At 36.8% G+C, this 20,991-nt stretch overlaps 1 protein-coding gene across 1 annotated transcript in view; it reads left to right on the forward strand.

Annotated features, from left to right (window-relative positions):
* GSL04 (glucan synthase-like 4) overlaps positions 1 to 20,991 on the forward strand; it is a 91,553-nt gene that overhangs the window by 49,117 nt on the left and 21,445 nt on the right. The window contains exons 13-38 of the mRNA XM_090013203.1: positions 494 to 610; positions 690 to 807; positions 2,623 to 2,954; positions 4,473 to 4,525; positions 4,615 to 4,675; positions 7,584 to 7,665; positions 7,742 to 7,791; positions 7,941 to 8,027; positions 8,134 to 8,268; positions 8,359 to 8,453; positions 8,533 to 8,617; positions 8,688 to 8,848; positions 8,990 to 9,113; positions 9,220 to 9,314; positions 9,398 to 9,515; positions 9,584 to 9,735; positions 10,275 to 10,381; positions 10,471 to 10,590; positions 10,726 to 10,794; positions 11,074 to 11,251; positions 11,348 to 11,450; positions 12,615 to 12,734; positions 12,804 to 12,919; positions 12,998 to 13,081; positions 13,227 to 13,339; positions 13,419 to 13,648. Of these exons, the coding sequence (XP_089869329.1) occupies positions 494 to 610; positions 690 to 807; positions 2,623 to 2,954; positions 4,473 to 4,525; positions 4,615 to 4,675; positions 7,584 to 7,665; positions 7,742 to 7,791; positions 7,941 to 8,027; positions 8,134 to 8,268; positions 8,359 to 8,453; positions 8,533 to 8,617; positions 8,688 to 8,848; positions 8,990 to 9,113; positions 9,220 to 9,314; positions 9,398 to 9,515; positions 9,584 to 9,735; positions 10,275 to 10,381; positions 10,471 to 10,590; positions 10,726 to 10,794; positions 11,074 to 11,251; positions 11,348 to 11,450; positions 12,615 to 12,734; positions 12,804 to 12,919; positions 12,998 to 13,081; positions 13,227 to 13,339; positions 13,419 to 13,648 (3,105 nt within the window). The remainder of the gene's footprint in view (positions 1 to 493; positions 611 to 689; positions 808 to 2,622; positions 2,955 to 4,472; positions 4,526 to 4,614; positions 4,676 to 7,583; positions 7,666 to 7,741; positions 7,792 to 7,940; positions 8,028 to 8,133; positions 8,269 to 8,358; positions 8,454 to 8,532; positions 8,618 to 8,687; positions 8,849 to 8,989; positions 9,114 to 9,219; positions 9,315 to 9,397; positions 9,516 to 9,583; positions 9,736 to 10,274; positions 10,382 to 10,470; positions 10,591 to 10,725; positions 10,795 to 11,073; positions 11,252 to 11,347; positions 11,451 to 12,614; positions 12,735 to 12,803; positions 12,920 to 12,997; positions 13,082 to 13,226; positions 13,340 to 13,418; positions 13,649 to 20,991) is intronic.

Here is a 20,991-nt window from a genome sequence, read left to right on the forward strand (position 1 = left end):
ACATTCATACATGCATACATACATACATAACATACATACATACATAACATACATACATACATACACATATATTTATATATATGTATATATTCCATTCACATGTAAAGTTAATCAATTGAAACTTCCCTCTAAAGTTACTAGCATAACCACTAAACTTTGTGGAGAATGATTGTCTTAGTATGTATTGGACTAATTCTAAAGCTTTCCACGCTTCTTTGGTTGGCTAGTTTGCTAGATGATGAAATAAACAAATAGACAACTACTAGCTTCTAACATTTGCAGCTGTGTTATGATACCATGTGTATAGAGTTTAATTGTCCGTACATGAGTGGAAGGTAGACAACTAACTTCTAATGAAGTGTACATTTGATGTGATTAACTTCCTGTTTGTCCATGTTGTGTTACTCTTTGTTGCTTAGGTGCTTATCTTGAAGTTTCTGATGTTTCTGCTTCCTATCCTTTTCCTTTCTATTTTTTGGTACAGAGATGCAAGACAGATGATCACAAAACAAAGTGGCTGGGCAAGACAAATTTTGTTGAGATTCGTTCCTTTTGGCACCTTTTTAGAAGCTTTGATAGGCTGTGGACATTTTTCTTGTTGGCTCTTCAGGTATATTTTCTAAAATTGTTTTAAGTGTTGTTCCTATTCTTCCTTTAGGATGATGACTGGTGAGGTCTTCATTTCTCAGGCAATGATAGTAATGGCATGGCATGATGTGAAATCTCCCTTTGATGTATTGGATGTATCAATATTGAAAGATGTTATGAGCATTTTTATAACTTCTGCTGTTATCAACTTCCTGCGAGGTAATTTTATTTTAGATCTGTCCCCATTTGTTGGTACTTTGTATTATTCTTTTGATGGATATTCTTCTATTCAATAAGTAAATGAATTTCCTGAGTAAACTGTTTTATGTGATGTTCTATTGCATTAAAAGACTGTTGTTTCAAGTTTTAGCAGCATACAGTTTTGTTTTTCAGTATCAGCACAAGCTTTGTGTATTGAATGACACAGTAATGTGGCTGAGGAATGTTAGTATGCTTGTTGAAGACTTGCAGAATGAAGCTGGGTGGGCCTAGGCTGCCTTTTTGATATCGAACACAGTCTGAACTGGCTTTAGGCTTGGGCTGTGAGTGAGCTAGCCAACTGGGAAAAACTAAACAAGGGTCAACTGGCACCTGTTTGGCCCGCGTATTTCCCTTTTAAAAGAGGTGCCAACTTACTGGCTCTCCATGGTATGGCCCATTTGGCCAGGCTTGGACCAGGTTTTTGGCCCTTAGTTAGGTCTGTGTCTGGGATCAGGCCTGGCTTGACCTGTTGATGGACCAGGTTTGATTGGTCTCTGCCCATCCAAAAGCTCGAGTCAAGCCGAGATGAGGCCAGTACATGTCCAAACCCTAGATACATGTCATATAATTTGGTCTTTGTGAAACATATTACAAAAATCCTAGCTTTATATTGCAACTCTCCATGTATTAACATCCTAAAGTAAATTGGTGCTTTAGAGAATTATATATGAATATGATTTGATGTGGAAGAGAAGTAAGCCACACATAGGAGTGAAATGGAAATAACCTTGTAAGAAGAAAAAAAGTAAAGTCAATAAAAAACCACAAGCATGCACAGCCCACTTAACACATCCCTCAAGCTCTGGTGAAAATAATAAAGCATGCCTACTTTGAGTGAAATGTTTTTCAGTTTTCCATTCTCCACCACCTTGGCAAATGTATGCATTAATTAATCGTAAATAAATGTCTTTGTTAGTTGACAAACGCTAATCAACTTTTTCATGTTTAGTCCTTTTATAACAAACCTGATTTAAATATTGATGATATCTAAAAACATCATTTTATGACAAAAATTGTCAAAAATCATCTTTTTTTAAGATATCGAATGTTATATATTTGTCCACATACAGACTCAATTGGTAAGCAGAGACTCTATCCATAAACTTATGGACACCAGGAGCTATACAATGCATACTGTCTTGACAATTATTCTTCTCATTGGGGACCTTAGTTTACTTACTCCCAACACACACCATGCAGTCAACATTGTCTTACTAACTTTATCTATTTTCTTTTATATATTGATCTTATTTTGCACTTTTTTTTTCTTTTAAAAGTTTTATCAATTGCATTATATTTCAATTTGAACTAAGTTTTATTATTTTATGCTTTTAATTATAGTGATTTAGAATTGTCATTCAAGAGTTTGCACTTGAGATGATATTCATGTTTTATTGTTTTAGGTTAAAAATTATGACTGTATGTATGTATATATGTACGGCAATGTCACTGTGAGTGTGTCCTAATTTTTGAGAACTATCATATATCATATTGTGTCCCATAAACACATCTGTATGCATGTGAGATAGCTTATATGTGTAAGTGTATGCTAGTACCAAGTTGCAGCATCCAGAGCAGAGGGAGCAGCAGCTGGTAGTTTCTATTCTCTTATTTCTGCTTTCAATAACTTGTTTAAGCTTTATTTATCTCAAGCTGTTACATGCCATTGGAATTTTTACCTGGTATTGTTCACTTTAATCTACAAATGTCTGATGAACCTTTTATTCTCCTAAGTGAAAACATCTAATGTTCTGGAGTAATGTATTTTTGCAGCAATTCTCGACATTGTGTTCACATGGAAAGCAAGACACTGCACGTGCTTCTTTCAAAAGCTGAGAATTGTGCTGAAGTTGGTTGTTGCAATTATATGGGTCATCCTTCTGCCATTTTATTATGCATTTCCAGGGCACAGTTCTCTCTGTTTTTCAAGGGTATTTGGGAATTGGGTTGGTGAATGGAGCTGCCCATCATCATATACATTAACTGTCATGATATATATGATTCCCAGTGCCATTGGGATGATTTTATTTTTTCTTCCTGCTCTCGCTTCATGTGTTGAAACTTCAACATGGAATTTTTTTGTCATTTTGTCTTGGTGGGCACAGGTAAGCTTCAAAATTGAAACTTAAGTTTTTGTAATTAGCTTCTGTATTTTTCTTTTGTTTGATTCATTTGCTACATTCCACTTTGCACACCTCATTTGCTACATTCCACTTTGCACACTTACATGTGTATGTATGCAGTTATGCACACATATGTATGTATATGCATGCAGCCATCCATATATACATAATATATATATATATATATGCATACTTATATGTATATATCTATATGTCTCTCTCTCTCTCTCTCTCTATATATATATATATATATATATATATAGGGTAATACATCCGTGCTAAATGAAATATACTAAATAGGGTTTTGGGGCTTTTTTCTGATGGTACAGATGTTGAAGCATTTGATTCCGACACATCGGTAGACTTTTATAAGGTTCGAAAAATCAATGGTCCAAAATCTTTGAAAATTTTTGAGGCTCCAAATATCATTTTTTTTCATCGAAAACACATGATCCAGGTGTGAATTCCTCATAAATTGACCATGCTCAACACATTTATGGGGTCAGAACTGCGAAAAAAACACCGGAAAGGCCAAAAACCCATTTAGCATGGATGTATTACCATCTATGTATATATATATATATATATATATATATAGAGAGAGAGAGAGAGAGAGAGAGAATGATCCTGCCCCATTAGGACCTTTCAAAAATCGTACTTTCAAGTATTTTTTGTTAGATCTGTACCATTAGATGTGTTTATCATTGCTTACTCAACAGAGACCATGTATTTGATTTTTTTTATGCTCAGGTGTGTATTTTAAAGAGGTGAAAAAATCAACGGCTGATATTATACTGAATTTTGACAATAAAATATTTATATTTTTACATTAAATCAATTTGAAAGTAAGCTTGTTTTTTAGTAAGCAATAAACACATCTAACGGTTCAGATAGAGCAAAAAATACTTAAGTAGTCAGACATTCAGCTTAAAAGTTAGATTTTTTTTCTAAACAAACTGAACTGAAACATTTAGTGAGCTCATCCAAAGTTCAATAAGCTAGTTAGAAAAACTTAACACGGATAAATATACTATAAACATACTTTTTTTTTTAATTCTAAAATCAATTTTGTTCTTTTTTATTATTGTAGAAAAAATTGTAGTGAGCTTTATTGAGCCAAACCCAAGCATAACTATTCGAACTCAAACTTAACTCAGCTGAGCTCAAGTTGGTTTATCAAACAAGAACAGAAAATCCAAGCTCAAACTTAATTTCGGTTTATGTTTAGTGCTGCTTAAAAGTTTCATAAAGAAATGGTTGAATAAGCATGCATGCCTCTCGGGACATGCCTAAGCATGAAGTATAACAATGCAAACTTCTAGTCTATAAGGCCATTGCAGGATTAAATATTTTGATAAAAAAATTTACTCTTACCTTGCATGACTTCATTGGTGGCCATCTCATCTATGTTAACAGTTTTCCTTGTGAGGAATGATTATTGCGCTATGTTGATAAAACACACTGCATCTAAATCCAAATCACAACATTATTTCACTGCAGCCTCGGCTTTATGTTGGACGAGGGATGCATGAAAGTCCAATCTCCCTTATGAAGTAAGTTATTGGTTTGGATAAGCAGCAGAAGAATAAAATTTTAATATGTTAATATATGACCTTTTTATTTTGCATCACAATGATTCCAGGTATGCTGTCTTTTGGATGCTCTTATTGATAAGTAAGTTGTCATTCAGCTACTACTTTGAGGTATGAACTGTTTCTATGGCAGTGTGTCTTTTACAAACTTAACATACACTTGCTGCTTTCAAAGAAATTTATTTGAAGGTACAGACGGGTAATCAAATGACACAAAATTCTGCTCTTGGAATCCCTAACAATTCTTCACCTCTAGATATTTTGAGTATCATCATAGCTGTTCATCTAGTAAAGGCCTCTGCTAGGTAGCATAAAGACTTCAAATATATATATATATATATATATATATATATATATATATAGAGAGAGAGAGAGAGAGAGAGAGAGAGAGAGGAAACGGGTTTAGGGAATCATTGTTCTTATATGGTTGGGGTTTGATGAAAATCAATAAAACCAACATATTGGTAAATTAATAGCCAGAAACTCCTATTGACCTGAAGCAGCCACATATATTTTGTTGCACAGCTGATCAAGTCCTAACCACATAAGAATTAAGTCATATATGTAGGCTATCCTTGACCTTTTTTTTTGTGATAATGCATCAAGCAGACATGGACAGAAGGTATGGGTGTGGTATGGATATAGGATGCAAACATGATACATTTTGAGGACATCAGTAATATATAATATGATATATGTTAGAAAATATGAGTATGTCAGACCTAAAATATGCATATAGCTACCAAAGGAAGGCTTCTGCCTTTAAGAACATAAAGACACTAGCAAGTAATTAAAAGAAGGAAGAAAAACAAATAAGTAAACTTCAAGACCTCAAGATCATTAATGGAATGGAGCATACATACTTATGGACATGCTTTCATTGTTTTTTTTTAAGGGTAAGCCTCAATTTTTTTTTAACTTAAAAAAAATATTTAAAAATATCTACAAATACAAACAAATAAAAGAAATGATTTATTGATGAAGCAACAACCAATAAGAAATAGAAAATATCAAATAAATACCGAAAAATATGAGATCATTTTCATGGCCCCAATTTAAAAAGTTGGATCCAAAACCATGGATTTGGATTTGGATGGTGGAAAGTTCATACCTAATCCACTTTTTTACATGTAATCAGATTTAAATTTCCATTGAATCCGGATATCCATCAGATTCAGTAGCAAAAACTCAAAACCATATCATCATCCGATCATAATCGAATATAGTTTAGTCTTATATCAAATATGACTCAACGAGGTCTGATATTGGATCAAATATGATCGATTGACACCCCTACACATGCATGCATGGTAAAAGTGAACAGAAAGGATACAAACAACATGTTGTGCGCTTACAAACACAGAGATGCAAAACCACCATCCTAATGGAGGGCTTAGATCAAAGTTAAACAAAAAAAAGACCGCTATTTTATTCAAAAAAATAACAGGAAAATAAAGAAAAAAAAGGAAAAAGGGGAAAAAGAGAGAGAAGAAGACGACAGAGAAACATGAGGAAAAGAAGAAGAAGAATAAAAGAAGAAAATAAGAACAGAAGGAAGAAGAAGAGAGAAAAAGAAAGGAAAAAAAGATAAAAGGGTCGGCGTACCTGATTGGGGTCGAGCCTTCTTATTCTCCTCGCTGCAGCCGAGACTCGATAGAGAAAACAGAGAGAGAGGAGAGAGCGTACCTGGTTGGGGTCAAGCCTTCTTCTTCTTCTCCTCGCTGCAGTCGAGACCCGAGAGAGAGAGAGAGAGAGAGAGAGAGAGAGAGAGAGAGAGAGAGAGAGAGAGAGAGAGAGAGAGAGAGAGAGAGAGAGCAGGGCGCGTGAGCAGGGAGAGAGAAGAGCGGGGAGAGAGAGAAAGAATGAGAAAAGAGAGAGGCCCCGGCCCTAATTAGGGTCGGGGAGCATTTCTTTTTTCCCTTTTTTGGGACCCCATTTGACCCGATATTGTAAATAGCGTGCACCTCATGTTGAGGCACGCTTTGCCCTGAGGCGTACACCTCATAGAATTCGAGGCGTACGCCTTGGGGAAAAAACTCTATTTTCTAGCACCTCAATGCAAAAGGCCCCTTACCTTGAGGCGAGACGGGTTTTTAATAAAACTGGTCTATGGGCATTTGACTTAGTCCAGCCGAAATGATAAAAAATCAAGTTTATTGAACTTAGTATTTACTTAAGGAGAAATTGGAAGATCAAGTGCCTAAACCTCATTTGCTTTATCACTATCAGTAAGTTTTTGGTCTATTTACGTAACAGATCATTGGCTTTGGAAGTTGAATGCTAAGCCATCATAGTCTCAAGATTTAATGGTTAGAGCATTTGAGAATACTTTCATGAAATAAGGCATTTATTATTTTGTATAAAAGAGTATGTATAATGACAATAAGCTTGCATATGCACCAAGGTACTGAACTATCGAGATTTCATAATCCTAGACGGCAACATCATTGATTAAAGTTGTCCTCATTTTTTCCCCAAAATCAAGTGTATGTATTCTCTCTCACATTCCATTCTTTAATCTGACATGTCCATGATCTTAAAGATTTGAACCTTGAATTTGCCTGGAGATATTCTGCCAACGTCTCACTCCTTGCTCCTTTTACAAGAACACTAATATGAGTACTGTACAAGATATTTCTCCCATGATCAGGATCAAAGCAATGAGATTAACCTTATAAAAAACAAACTACAAACACACACACACGCTTGTTCACATCCCACTCATCCTAAATTCTACTTATAATTGGTTCTAGATTTTCTTCTCAGGAAATTTAATGTCACCATTTTTCTATAAGAAATGATGCAATTCTTGTGATTGAAGTTGAAATTTCTTTGAACTTCTTTCAAGAATTTTCATGTCCTTTTTTGTCTTGTACATTTTTTATTATCTGCTCTTCGGAGGCAAGGAGTCTGCATATTATTTCTTATTCTAGTATAGTTAATAAATGCTTGTTCTTTCCAGATTATCAAAAAAATCCACTAAATCACTTGTTATTGCCTCTACTTTATTCATCAACAGATACTCCCACTAGTTGGACCTACAAAGCTGATTATGGAGATAAACGTAAACAAGTATGAATGGCATGAGTTTTTCCCTGAAGGTAAACTTAAACTGCTTTCATATTTACGAGAGATGGACAATTTTTAAATCATTACACCTCATATCTCTTGCATCAGTGAAAAACAACGCTGGTGCAGTCACTGCTGTTTGGGCACCTGTTATCTTTGTGAGTCCTCTTGTCACAAAGAATATCTTTGTAAAACATTAAAGAATCCAGTTGAATTCTTCCCCTATCATGTTTCTTTTGTTTGTTTGCTTTTTATTTTTTTAGAATTTCTGTCATATACACTGATACACATTCATAGTCTGATGCAGGTATATTTCATGGATGCACAAATTTGGTATGCTGTTTTCTGTACCATCTTTGGTGGACTTTCTGGTGTTTTTCATCACCTTGGTGAGGTAAGGTATTTTCTTACAATTGGAAGGCTTCTTACTGCTCCTAAGTTCTTTAGCTTAATATTTCTGAACGTATATAACTAATCCTTGAGCAACCATTTCCATGTAGATCCGCACAATGGGAACTCTTAGAACCAGATTCCACTCTTTACCTTCCGCTTTCAATGTTTGCCTTATGCCATCCAAATCGAGTAAATACCACAAAATGAATGTAGGGGGCTTTTTCAACAGAAACTTCTGCAAGGTTGATGAGAAGTCTGTTTTACTTTATCAGTATCCTTTTAAAAATTTCTGGTTCTCTTGATGGAATAATAAATTTTAAACTTTTCCATAGGCATCAGAAAAAGCACAACACAGGAGTGCTGAATTTGCTCAAGTGTGGAATCAAATCATCACTAGCTTCCGTTCTGAGGATCTAATAAGTAACAGGTTATTGTCACATTATTTATAAATGAAACACAACTCCTATAAACTATTTTTTTTAAACTAGGGTTTTCTTCATCAACAGAGAAATGGATCTGATGATTGTACCTGTGTCATCAGAGTTGGGCGATTCCTCAGCCTGTTGTCCGCTTTTTCTGCTAGCTGCAAAGGTGATTCTGGAAGCTCTTATAATTTTTCTTTGTGAGCTCACTAGCTGAGAAAACATTCTTTCTGCTGCAGTTGTCAATAGCGATAGACATTGCAAAGGATTTCATTGGGACAGACAGAGATCTTTACAGAACAATTAAAAAAGATACTTACATGATAAGTGCTGTGGAAGAATGCTATGAATCGTTGAAGCATATACTCAATTTGCTTGTTGTTGGTGACCAAGAGAAAAGGTAGATTGAAATGAAGTTAGTAGAAAAACATAGTTCAAATTCCTGCCATTGCTAATACTAGATCCGTCCCTTTATCATACAGCCAAAATTTAATTGCTTTGGCAGTTTGCTTTTCACATTGTTGTACTTGGGGGTTTTCAGGATTATGTCTGGAGTTATTGATCAAGTTGAAACAAGCATTAGGAAATCTACCCTTCTTCTGGACTTCAGGATGAAGGAGCTTCCCATTTTGCATAATAAATTTGTTCAGATGGTTGACCTTTTGGTATTGATGTTACACTTTCCTTTTTGATATTTTTTGTTGTAGTATTTACCATCTTGTCTCTTGGCATTGCTAACTTATTGCTTTATTCGGCACAAATTCTTCAAAGATTGAAAATAAGATCCACTGTCAAGAGAAGCTGGTGAGATTACTTCAGGATATATTTGAAGTGGTAACAGAAGATATGATTGTTCAAGAGAAAAGGTATAAAGTATTTCAGACCAAACGGTTCTTTGAGATTAAATTATAACTCCTCTTTTTGAACTTTCATATTTCTCCATTTTCAGCACTTTTGATTCCATTTTCTGCTTCAACTCAGTGGATGAAACACAGCTATTTGCGTCATCTGACACGAATGTTGTTCTTTCTTTCCCCCTTCCTAATGACAGTTCGTTTTGGGAACAGGTAGGTGTTGTGGATATATTTTATACATTTCAAATCTTGCTCTTATTTTTGTATCTAATAATTTGCAGATAAAACGATTATCTTTGTTGCTGACTATTAATGAGTCAGCTATGGATATCCCTGTGAACTTGGAAGCTAGACGACGCATTTCCTTCTTTAGCACTTCTCTCTTTATGAATATGCCTCCAGCACCTAAAGTTCGTAACATGCTACCATTCAGGTTAGCTGTTAAAAAACTCTTTCATCTGTAAGCAATTTCATTCAGCATCCTTCAAAATGGCCACAACATTGTTATTTTAAATAAAATCTGGTGCCTAGAAGCCAGATTTTACAAATTACATCAGCCAAATATGAAAAGATACAACAACAACTTTGTCTCCTACTTTTCTCAATATTTTGTTCTTTATTTGACGTAAGTGCTTTCATTCTGACAGTTCTCATGTTCTACTCAAAGTTTAGTTTTGTGCTAATGTTTCTAGTCTTGCTCACAGTGCCTCTTATCTATAAAATACATGAAAGATTGTTAAAATATTTGCTATGAGATTCCAATATTCTGTGTCCTGTGAATAAAATATTGACTGTGATATTGTTCTAGTGTTAATAGCATGATTTCACGTGTTTCTTAGCTTCTTTCTATTATTTAATACCAGAAAAGAAAAAAGCGAGAGCGATAATGTTCGATAGTTTCTAGGAGTTGATGTTTTATAATAACTTTTCTTGAAAGCAGCTTCGTTTAACTTGGTTTATCTTTGAATTTAGTGTTATTACTCCATATTACGTGGAGGAAGTTACTTTTTCAGAGGAGGAGCTTCACTCAGTTCAAGATGCAGTCTCTATCATCTTTTATATGCAAAAGATATATCCAGGTCTCTGTGTTTTTTAAAAGTTATGGGAGATGCCATTTACATTTTATTTAGGCCACATACGACTGACATTTTTACCTTTACATGGTCAGATGAATGGAAAAATTTTTTAGAACGCATAGATTGTGGAGATGAGGATTTTACTGATCCTAAAAAAATGAAGGAGCTATGCAAATGGGCTTCATACCGTGGACAGACATTAAGCCGAACAGGTTTGGAAAAGGATAATTATGTATTGATGTTTCATATTTAAATCTTGAACCAGATCTTAACAGTGCTTTGTGCATTAAAAAAAATCTGCAACATAAGATTAAGTTGATCAACAGAAACTTTTTTTTTTCTATTAGTTAGGGGGATGATGTATTATAGAAAAGCACTCAAGCTTCAAGCTTTCCTAGACATGGCTGATGATAAAGGTGAGCTCAATCCTGCTTTAAAAATTGAGTATTTTTTTAGGAAAATATATGGAGCTTTATGGGTTATGACATCTGTCTTTATTCATTTTGAGTAACTTTCCATAATAAAACTATTTGCATTACTCATTCATTAACTGGTAGCTACTTCTGTATAGTCCCCAGTTTGAGGTATAAAGTCAGTAGCCTTAAATTAATGCTAATTTAATGAGCCATCAGAAAGAGGTAGAACTGCATCACAAATTTTCATGGTCTCTATCTAACATCTCTTCTTCCCACCAGAGATTTGCAAAGGCTATAAGGATGTTAAGAGGGTTGAAAATAACCATCAGACATTATTAGCACAACTGGAGGGAGTTGCAGATATGAAATTTACTTATGTGGTGTCCTGCCAAAATTTTGGTGCTCAGAAATCATCTGGAGACCCTCGTGCCCATGATATTATCAATTTAATGATTAAGTAATTCTCTCACATTCTTATAAAGTTCTTTTTTTCTTTAAATGATCTGCTATAGAACCTGATAAGCATTTTTTGGTGGAATATTGCTGCAAATAGGTATCCATCACTACGTGTTGCTTATATTGAGGAGAAAGAAATGCAACCAGGTCAGAAGGTTTATTCTTCTGTCTTGGTCAAAGCAGGCAACAATTTGGACCAGGTATATTTTTCCATGAACCACATTTTGTTACCTAAGGAATCAAAATAAATATATATACTGCAAGTCGCATTGACATTCAATCATGTGAAAGAATGTCATAATGCCCTTGCAATAATTGCAAGGAACCTGTTAAGAAAATCTTTCCTTAATTTTCTCAACTTAATGTGGTATCCCATTACAGTTGATAATGATCAGGATTCACATTATATCTCTGTGTCATCAAGCCCACATTGTACAATTATGCTGACATAAATGTCTATGTTACCATGGTACTTGATATACACAAAAATGAAAAAAAATAACTGCAAAATAAAAGAGTGAAGAAAAAGATGAAGAGGGAGATAGTAGGGAAAATAGAGAAGAGGTTAGGGCATAAATTATATATGTTTCTTCTCATTAGAGGTATAGCTAATATGTACATGTTATGAAAATGTAAGCTATACCAAAAATGCATCTTCAAACAAACATATAAGGCCCCTTTTACATTCTATCTTCAAAAAGACAAAAGAGTCCATGTTGTTACACAATGGACTTGTATACAACTCTCTAACAATACAGATCAGACCTAGGTATCGCATGTGATCTTTCATCCTTTTTTCGTTTAAAATATAAAGGTAGCATGTATACGTTGCAACTGAAAGCAGATGGAAAGAAGAGGGGAAGAAGTGCATGCTTATGATTCATATGTTCATCTTTTCATTATTTTGTCTCAAAGACTAATAAAGTTTGTATATATGAAAACTGTAATTTGTGCGAATATAGGAGCTCTAAAACTTGAAAACAAGTTGACCTTCAGCTATTTGTCAGCAGCTTTGGCATGTTTACCTACTATAGAATGCAATATTCAGACCTTAAGGTTTTGATGTTAACTTGGTGTCAGCTTTCTCCTTGTGTTAGATGATAGAATGGGCATGATATCATTGGTTTGTTCTCAGTAATATGAGTAACATTTCTACAAACCATAAAATGTAAATGCAGAATCAATAATATCATCCTAACTAGAAGATTTGGATAGTAAGCTTCTACTATGTTATGTCATTTTTTTATATTCTTTGGCAGTTAAGAAAGTCATAGGTATGTTTTCTGTCCAACCATTTCATGCATGATGGAACTACACAAGATTTTGTTGCTTGATGTGTAATTTCAGCTACTTGTGAACTTCAGGAAGTATATCGCATCAAGCTTCCTGGCCCACCTATTATTGGAGAAGGGAAGCCTGAGAACCAAAATCATGCAATTATTTTCACACGTGGTGAAGCCCTTCAAACAATTGACATGAACCAAGTACGTAAATTTTTTTCCCCAATGTACTCTGCTTATTTTAGTTTCCTTTTAACATTTGTGGTGATATAGGACAACTACCTGGAGGAAGCCTTCAAAATGAGAAATCTATTGCAAGAGTTCCTTCATCGTTCAGGAAAGCGTCCTCCAACTATTCTTGGCCTGCGAGAACACATATTCACTGGAAGGTTTACCACTTTTCTGCTATCATATTATTAATTTTTTTCATGTGACAGTAACTGAGCTACTCATTGTCTTCATTTCAGTGTTTCATCTCTGGCTGGATTCATGTCCTATCAAGAAACTAGCTTTGTAACCATTGGTCAAAGGCTGTTAGCAAATCCTCTCAAGTAAGGGTAGCTTGATAACCAAACTCAAACTCTGTATATGTTCATGCTTGTCAGAATAATTCACCAATTTCTGCCATTAATTCACCTCTAACCACTTTACACATAGTGGTTGTTTCAAAATTTGTAATAAGCCTTTTCTATCCAGGGTGCGTTTCCACTATGGCCACCCAGATGTGTTTGACAGGATTTTTCACTTGACAAGAGGTGGAATTAGCAAAGCATCAAAAGTTATTAACTTGAGTGAAGATATTTTTGCAGGTAAAAATGTCTTGAGTCATGGATAATTTACTTAGTGTTGGTAGTTGAATATACTAGTGATTTTAGTTTCTCCATGCAGGCCTTAATTCTACATTGCGGCAAGGAAATGTAACTTATCATGAGTACATGCAAGTTGGTAAAGGTCGGGATGTAGGTCTTAACCAAATTTCACTTTTTGAAGCCAAGGTTGCCAATGGAAATGCTGAACAATCTCTAAGCCGTGATATATATCGCCTTGGACATCGTTTTGACTTTTTCCGGATGTTATCTTGCTACTACACAACAGTTGGATTTTACTTCAGTGCACTGGTACATACTAGAAAAAGAATTTTCAGATAAAAATATATTAAACTTCTGCTTTTCAGCTATTAAGTATGAATTCTCCAATGCAATCATATTATGCCAATAGGATTCCACTCTAATTTTTTGCATCTTCCAAATTTAAGTTGAATTCTTCTATATATAAATTGCATTTCTATTCCCTTTCAGTTTTCATCTATGAATTTGTAGGGAACCCAACTCAATAACAGGCTCTATCCAAATCAAATGAATAATCTTTATGTTTGATCCTTCTCATTGTATTATATTGGATATAACTTCTTTTCTATTACTTTATACTTCTCATCCGGATAAATGTGGGAGAGATCTTATCCAAGTCAATACGGCAAATTAGTGCCATACATTCAGACCAAATAATGAAACAGTACAGCCATGCAATTCTTTCTCCAAAGATTCAGCCTGTAATTCATGAAACATACATCCATCTATCCATGTAGAATCATGTGATTCCTTTTAAACACATTTAAGGATATATCTTGTACTCTATACAGCAATGTACAGTGTGCAAGTTCTATCCTTGACAGAGTCTATAGTTTGAATGAAGCATGCTTATAAAGAAAGTCTATAGTTTGAATGAAGCATGCTTATAAAGAACAATCTGCATAAGATTACGAATGCATCTGATCACATAATGCATCAAGGTTCAAAGTTCAAACATGATCAATATTAAATCAGAAATAATAAGCTTGCATATTTAGAATTTGAGTTAATCATGCTTATAAAAAAGATCATTATAAGGTTACCAACACATTTGAGCACATAATGCATCTAGAAGTTTACATGATCAAAATTGAAAACATGAATCGTAAGCTTTCATATCTCGACATACCATTCCGCCCTCTGATTCAAGAAAACAGAAACTATGCCTTCTACTTCATGGCTCTGTGACATGCATTTGTAGCAATAAATAGCTTTTGGATCATTATGAAACCATGCACATTGAATCTCTGAAATTGATCACTTGGAGTTTGGCCTTGACATAGAACTAACTTCTGTTTACTAATAACCTTGGGTATGATTATTGTTGGTCTTTGACACTTGTTATCTCAGGTTGTGTGCATAAGAAAGACACCACTAAAAGCTACCCTACTTAGTTCATTTTCTAGCATCAGTTAAAATGCCAAGTCCTCCAAAAATTTTTGAAGCTACATGCCAGTAATAGTTCCAACTTATGGCATCATTATACTTTGTTTCCAATGCATGTGGTGTATATGGTATTGGCATGAGAGGCATTTTTAGTTAGCTCTGAATATTAGATGTTTTGTTGTACTGGCAAGGGGAAACATTTGGTAATGGCGCCATTAGGTACAAACTGTGAAGGCTGCTGAGTCCTTCGGCTTGTGTGGGCTGCTACACAGAGAAAACAGAGATAAAGAAATAGATAGGAGAATAACTGAGGTCGTATCTTGACTGGGATGCCTCTTTGGCTTATATATTGAGAATAAAACATATCACAGGAAATTACAAGAATGCCCTTTACAACATAAGATGTGTATTTCTAACAACCCCCATCAAACTGTGCATGGGTGCTGAATGACCATGGACAATTTGCTCTTAAGAAACCAATGACGCAATGAAGAGAGGGGTTTGGTGAAGAGATCTGCCACTTGATCTTCACCACAGAGATACACATGATGAATCTCTTGACTTTCGACCTTTTTCCTCACAAAATGTTGATCAATTTCACGTGTTTCATTTTGCCATGTTACACCGATTGGTGGCAATAACAACCACACTCCTATTATCACAATATAGAAGAGAACGAGAGATCCTTTGAATAGGCAAGAACAAAGACGGATCGCTAGCCCAATCCACATCCGAATAGGCAAGAATAATAATATCTAACCTGGTAGAAAGGCCAGAAAGATGCCTTCTATAAACCAAACCATCACTGATTGTGTCCTTCATATAACGAAGAATCAGTTTTGCTACTTCCATGTGACTGTGACGAGGAGACTGCATAAAGCGGGAGACTTGACCGGTAGCAAAGACCAAGTCGGGCTGTGTAAAGGTGAGATACTGAAGGGCTTCAATGAGACTCCTGAACTGTTCTGGATGAGATAGCAGAGGGTCCTTAGGATCATCTTCGATTAACTTTACACTTTCTGCTATTGGAGTAGGAACTGACTTGCAATCTGTCATCCCAAAGCGAGATAGAATGTCCAGAGCATACTTGCACTGGGATAAGATGAGAGAACTGTTTGTGTGGTCAACCTCAATGCCAAGGAAATACCATAAAGGACCCAAATCTTTCATGTGAAAATGCTTATTAAGCATCGATTTTACTGCCATGATTTTGCCTGCATCATTCCCTGTAATAACAAGATCATCTACATAGACAAGAATGATGGTGATGTGAAATTGATCTGAATGAACAAATAAGAAATAATCACATTGGCTCCGGACAAAGCCAAAAGAGCAAAGAACGGCACTAAAAGTCTCAAACCATGCATGAGAGGCTTGCTTTAGACAATAGATGGCTTTCTGCAAATGAAAAATAGTGGACTTAGGGTCAGCCTCAGGATAGCCAGGGGGGGTTCCATGAACACTTTTTCATGTAATGCACCATGTAAAAATGCGTTTTTCACATCCATTTGACTAAGACTCCAGCTATATGTAGTGGAGAGAGAAAAAACTACACGAATAGTACCTATCCGTATAGCAGGACTGAAGGTCTCATCAAAATCTAGGCCATATTCTTGAGTGTATCCTTTTGCCACCAACCTTGCCTTATACCACTCAATACTGCCATCAGGCTTATATTTAATTTTGTAGACCCACCGACATCCAACAACATTCTTATCAATAGGTCTGGGTACCACTCCCCAAGTATCACACTCATGAAGAGCAGAAATTTCATCCGTCATTGCTTCAATCCGTTTGGGATGATGCCTAGCTTCATGATAAAATTTGGGCTCTTGACCGGAATCAAGAGTTGTTGCAAAGGCATGAAACTTAGTAGAGGAGTCGTAGCTTACCCAACAGTGCAATGGATGTCGAATTCGAGCAGACCGTCTAGGCTGATCAGATGGAGGTAAATGCATGGGCACAACAACAACAGAGTGAGGAGAATCTGATAGCAAGGAAGATGAAGCAATAGGAGGAATCTGATCAGCAGCTTCCTTCGAAGCACCGTGAGGACGTCGTTGATAAGTTTTGGGGAAAAATGTGAAAGAAGCATTCTGTTATAATGTTATAACAGCACTATGATCAAGACATGGTGTGGGTAGTGGAGGACGTCGCTACTCATGTGACGCTGATGGATCTGAACTCGATGGAGCCATGGTTGGCCAAAAGGTCAAATGTTGTTCAAGTGAGCCGGCTGGACTGATATGGCTATCATGACTAGAAGCATCAAATGCATTTTCATGAAACATAACATGTCATGAAATAATCAGCTTACCAGTAACTGAGTTGTAGCACCGATATCCCTTATATATGTCATCATATCCAACGAATTTGCATAGTTGGGATTTAGGAGAAAATTTATCACGCAACTAATCATGAATATGATCAAAACACCTATTTCCAAAAGTCTGTAAGAGGGAATAATCAAGTTGCTGCCCATGAAGCATAAAGAATGGAGAGTGCCCTTAAAGTGAAGTACGAGGCATAGGGTTGATAAAAAAAGAGGCTATGTGGAAGGCCTTAGTCCACAATCTCAGCTGAATTTTAGATTCCTCCATAAGAGTGAGTATTGTTTCACTGATGTGTCAGTGCTTTCTCTCAGCCACCCCATTATGCTGAGAGAAACATAGGCAAGATAACTCACTCTTGATTCCATGATCATTAAGATAATTGGAAAAGGCCACAAACACATATTCACCACCACCATCACTACGAAAATACAATATTTTACGAGAAAATTGATTCTCAACATGGGTTTTGAATTTCTGAAAGATGGATAACACTTGATCTTTTGTTTTCAAAAAATAGATCCACGTATAACGGGAGTAGTCATCCACGAAAATTACATAAAAACGAGATTTAGACTGGGATAACACTGGTGCAAGATCCCACACATTTGAATGGATCAACTCGAGAAAATGAAGCTCTTTTATTAGAAATACCAAAAGGGAGCTCATGGCTCTTACAGACTCGACATTGAACACGTGACATAGAACAAATGATGGACTTATTCTTTAGAGGAATAAACCCTTTATTACATAAAATTTCAAGAAAAGTTGAATTACAGTGACCCAATTGCTTGTGCCATAGTAAGACATCATTATTGGGAACAACTTCATCCGACACTAAAATCTGAGGACAACCCAAAGTCACCAGTCGAGGAAGCGGGAGCGGGAAGCGATACGAGAAGCGGGAAGCGAGGCACTTTAAAAAATTTAGGAAGCGGGGAAGCGTGGGACCACTTAGAAGAAAATTCCGAGCCATCTCGGAAGCGACCTAGGAAGCGAACCGGAAGAGAGGGGAAAGCGAAAAAATGAAAAAATGGGGAAGCGAGGGGGAAGCGTGGGGGAAGCGTGGGGGGAAGCACTTCCCATAAAAGGGAAGCGCGCTTCCCAAAAAAGGGGGACGCTTCCCCTCACGCTTCGGAAGCGCGACGTTTCGCGCTTCCGAAGCGTGCTTCGGGGAAGCGCGCTTCCCCTTTTGCCTAGGCGCTTCCGGTAACTCTGGGACAACCATATGGAACTTTATCAAGGACGTACAACCCTTCGCATATCTTTTCTTCAACAAGGTTCCACTTCGTGTGAATGTACTTCACAAAAACAGAAGAAGAGAAAGAAATACAAGATTAAGATTGAGATTAATCAGAAAAGTTGAGACATAGAAACAAGATTACGCCTAATGTTAGGAACAAGAAAGGTATTAAAGAGATGGAAAGGACCATGAGGGGTATGGATGGTGGCAGTGAGTAATAGAATGAGATTTTCTATCACCAATGTCTATTTTTCCAGTACCATGATAGGGAATAAGATTTGTGAGTTTACCTACATCTCATGTGGCATGATGTGCGGCTCCCAAATCTAGAAACCAAGCATTGACTGCTAGCTTTGAGATGTGGATGATGCTGACCAAATGGGCTGATCTGAACTGAGAGGCCATGAAGGAATAGCTGGGGACATGGACTGCTGGTGTTGACCAGGTGTCCATGGTGAACCGTAGGAGTTTCTAGTGCGATGCATTCCAATCTGAGAAAAGGATGCACTCAAGGAATCCATGTCCTGATTGTGTGTCTCAGGGAAGGTTGTTGAACTGGTGGCTGCATTGAAGGTTGCTGGTCGTTGTTGAGCTGTGGCGCAAACTGGCTAAAGTAGGCTGGATAGGTAAGTGTAGGTGGGTGGTATGTTGGAACATACCTCCAATAACAATTGGAACAAGAATGTCCCCGCTTTCCACATATCTGACATGTGATGTTTTGACGATTTTCACTTGTGTTAGCAACATTGGGATTAGGCAGAAGCCCTGCATTTCGGTTATCATATTGATTTTGACCTCATCCTCGCCCACGATTCGAGGTGGCAGCCATCAGCAATTCATGATTTGGATAAGAGTCCTCTTTCTTCGTTGAGATGCCAAAGTTTGATTCGAATTCAAGCAACATGGACCTAAGCTTATCGAAGTTCCCCCTTTTCTCAAGGCCCATATACATCGCTTTGAACATGTTCTACTCATCACTTAGCCCATGAAGCGTGTGGCTGCATACATCTTCATTTGTCATAGGACTTCCTATTGCAGCTAATTGACCTGTGATATACTTCACTCGATCAAGAAAATCTGCCACACTGTTGTTTCCTCTCTTCATCGAGCCAAATTCTGACTTGAGATGATACACCTTAAGAGTAGATATCTGCTCATACCATTTGTGCAATACCTCCCAAAGTTCCCTTGTTGTCACTCTTGTGGGAGCGTGCAAAAGAACCTATTTAGAAAGAGTCGCCATGACAAACACAACAACCATTTAATCATTTTTTAACCAAGCAATATATGCTGGATTCTTGAATCTGATATGAATCATCACCTTTTGTTGTCTCTTTTTTTTCTTTCGATTTTTCTTTGGCAGCTGGTACGTATTCCAAGGAAGAAACAATGGATCCTCGAGGTGTCCCATCAGGTCATGACCAGAGTTATCGGAAGCGCCCCTATAGAAGGGGAAGCGTGCTTCCCCGATACACGCTTCGGAAGCGCGAAACGTCGCGCTTTCGAAACGCGTGGTGTAACGCCCCAAATTTCAAACTTGCGAACCTTTTCAAAAAAACAGGCAAGATACTAGAAATATCTCCTTCCTTCAGAGTTTGATTATGAAATCAGCGAAAGATTTTTCTTTTGATAAATCATAACGCAAGCTGACAACTTTGGGCACGTTAGCTAAAAGAACCAAAACTCACAAGATTCGGATATCCCAAGGAAAATCCGATATAAACCCATAGCGTCCAGGGCGCGAGCTAAGAGTAGGAAGAAGAAGTCTTGAAGCCATCTTGCTATCGCGCCATCGCCCGTAGAGTACCTAATCATCACCTGTACCCATAGAATGGGTTAGTTTCACGAAAAACTAGTAGGTGCACAAGAGAGACTACAAGAAACTGAATTAAGTACATTTAATTCAGTAGGTTACGCAGTTTAAAACAGATATGCAGTTAAACAGGTAAGCAATGCAAGCAGGTAAATAGTGCAAACGCGTAAGTAGTACAAGCGAATAAATAGTGCGAGCGAGTAAGCAGTGCAAACGCGTAAGCAATGCAAATACGTAAATAGTGCAAACAGTAAGCAGTTCACAGCAAGTAAGCAGTTCAAAGCAAGTAAGCAGTGTAATTGACAAACGCAGCATACGATTCAATTGATCGTAGGCTGTGAACCACCACCCAACTAGCTTGTTCTCGTTCCTAGAACGAGATCTCTGCATCTAATCACCATCAGAACATCGTTTGTCGCCCACTACTTCTAACAAACACTTTGTCCTGAACAACCTAAATCTATTCTCATCTCTCAAAGTCTTACGCGGCTAACTGTCACCGGTTATGACTCACTAAGGCGTCATACTCTCTCAGAAAAGCTCACCCTTTCGTAGAAGGTCCAAAACATGATCACTAACTCAAATCGCTAACGATCTGATTCTCACACCTGAGTCATGCATGTAATCATGCTAAAACAGAGAGCCGAAACTATGAATTCATAGTTGGCTATCACAAACAATCTCAGAAGATCGTCACAGCTCACCATAACTTTTATGGTAAGCAAAAACACAAGATCCACGTCGGATCGTTCGGTCCGAGAGATATACGACCGGACAAAGAATTTCCGTCCTAGAGGGTATACCTGATCTTGGACCTTACACTTCCTCACAGGAGTTCACC

Source organism: Nuphar pumila, chromosome 7 (genome assembly GCF_984573655.1).
Source record: "Nuphar pumila chromosome 7, dmNupPumi1.hap1.1, whole genome shotgun sequence".
NCBI classification, from domain to species: domain Eukaryota; kingdom Viridiplantae; phylum Streptophyta; class Magnoliopsida; order Nymphaeales; family Nymphaeaceae; genus Nuphar; species Nuphar pumila.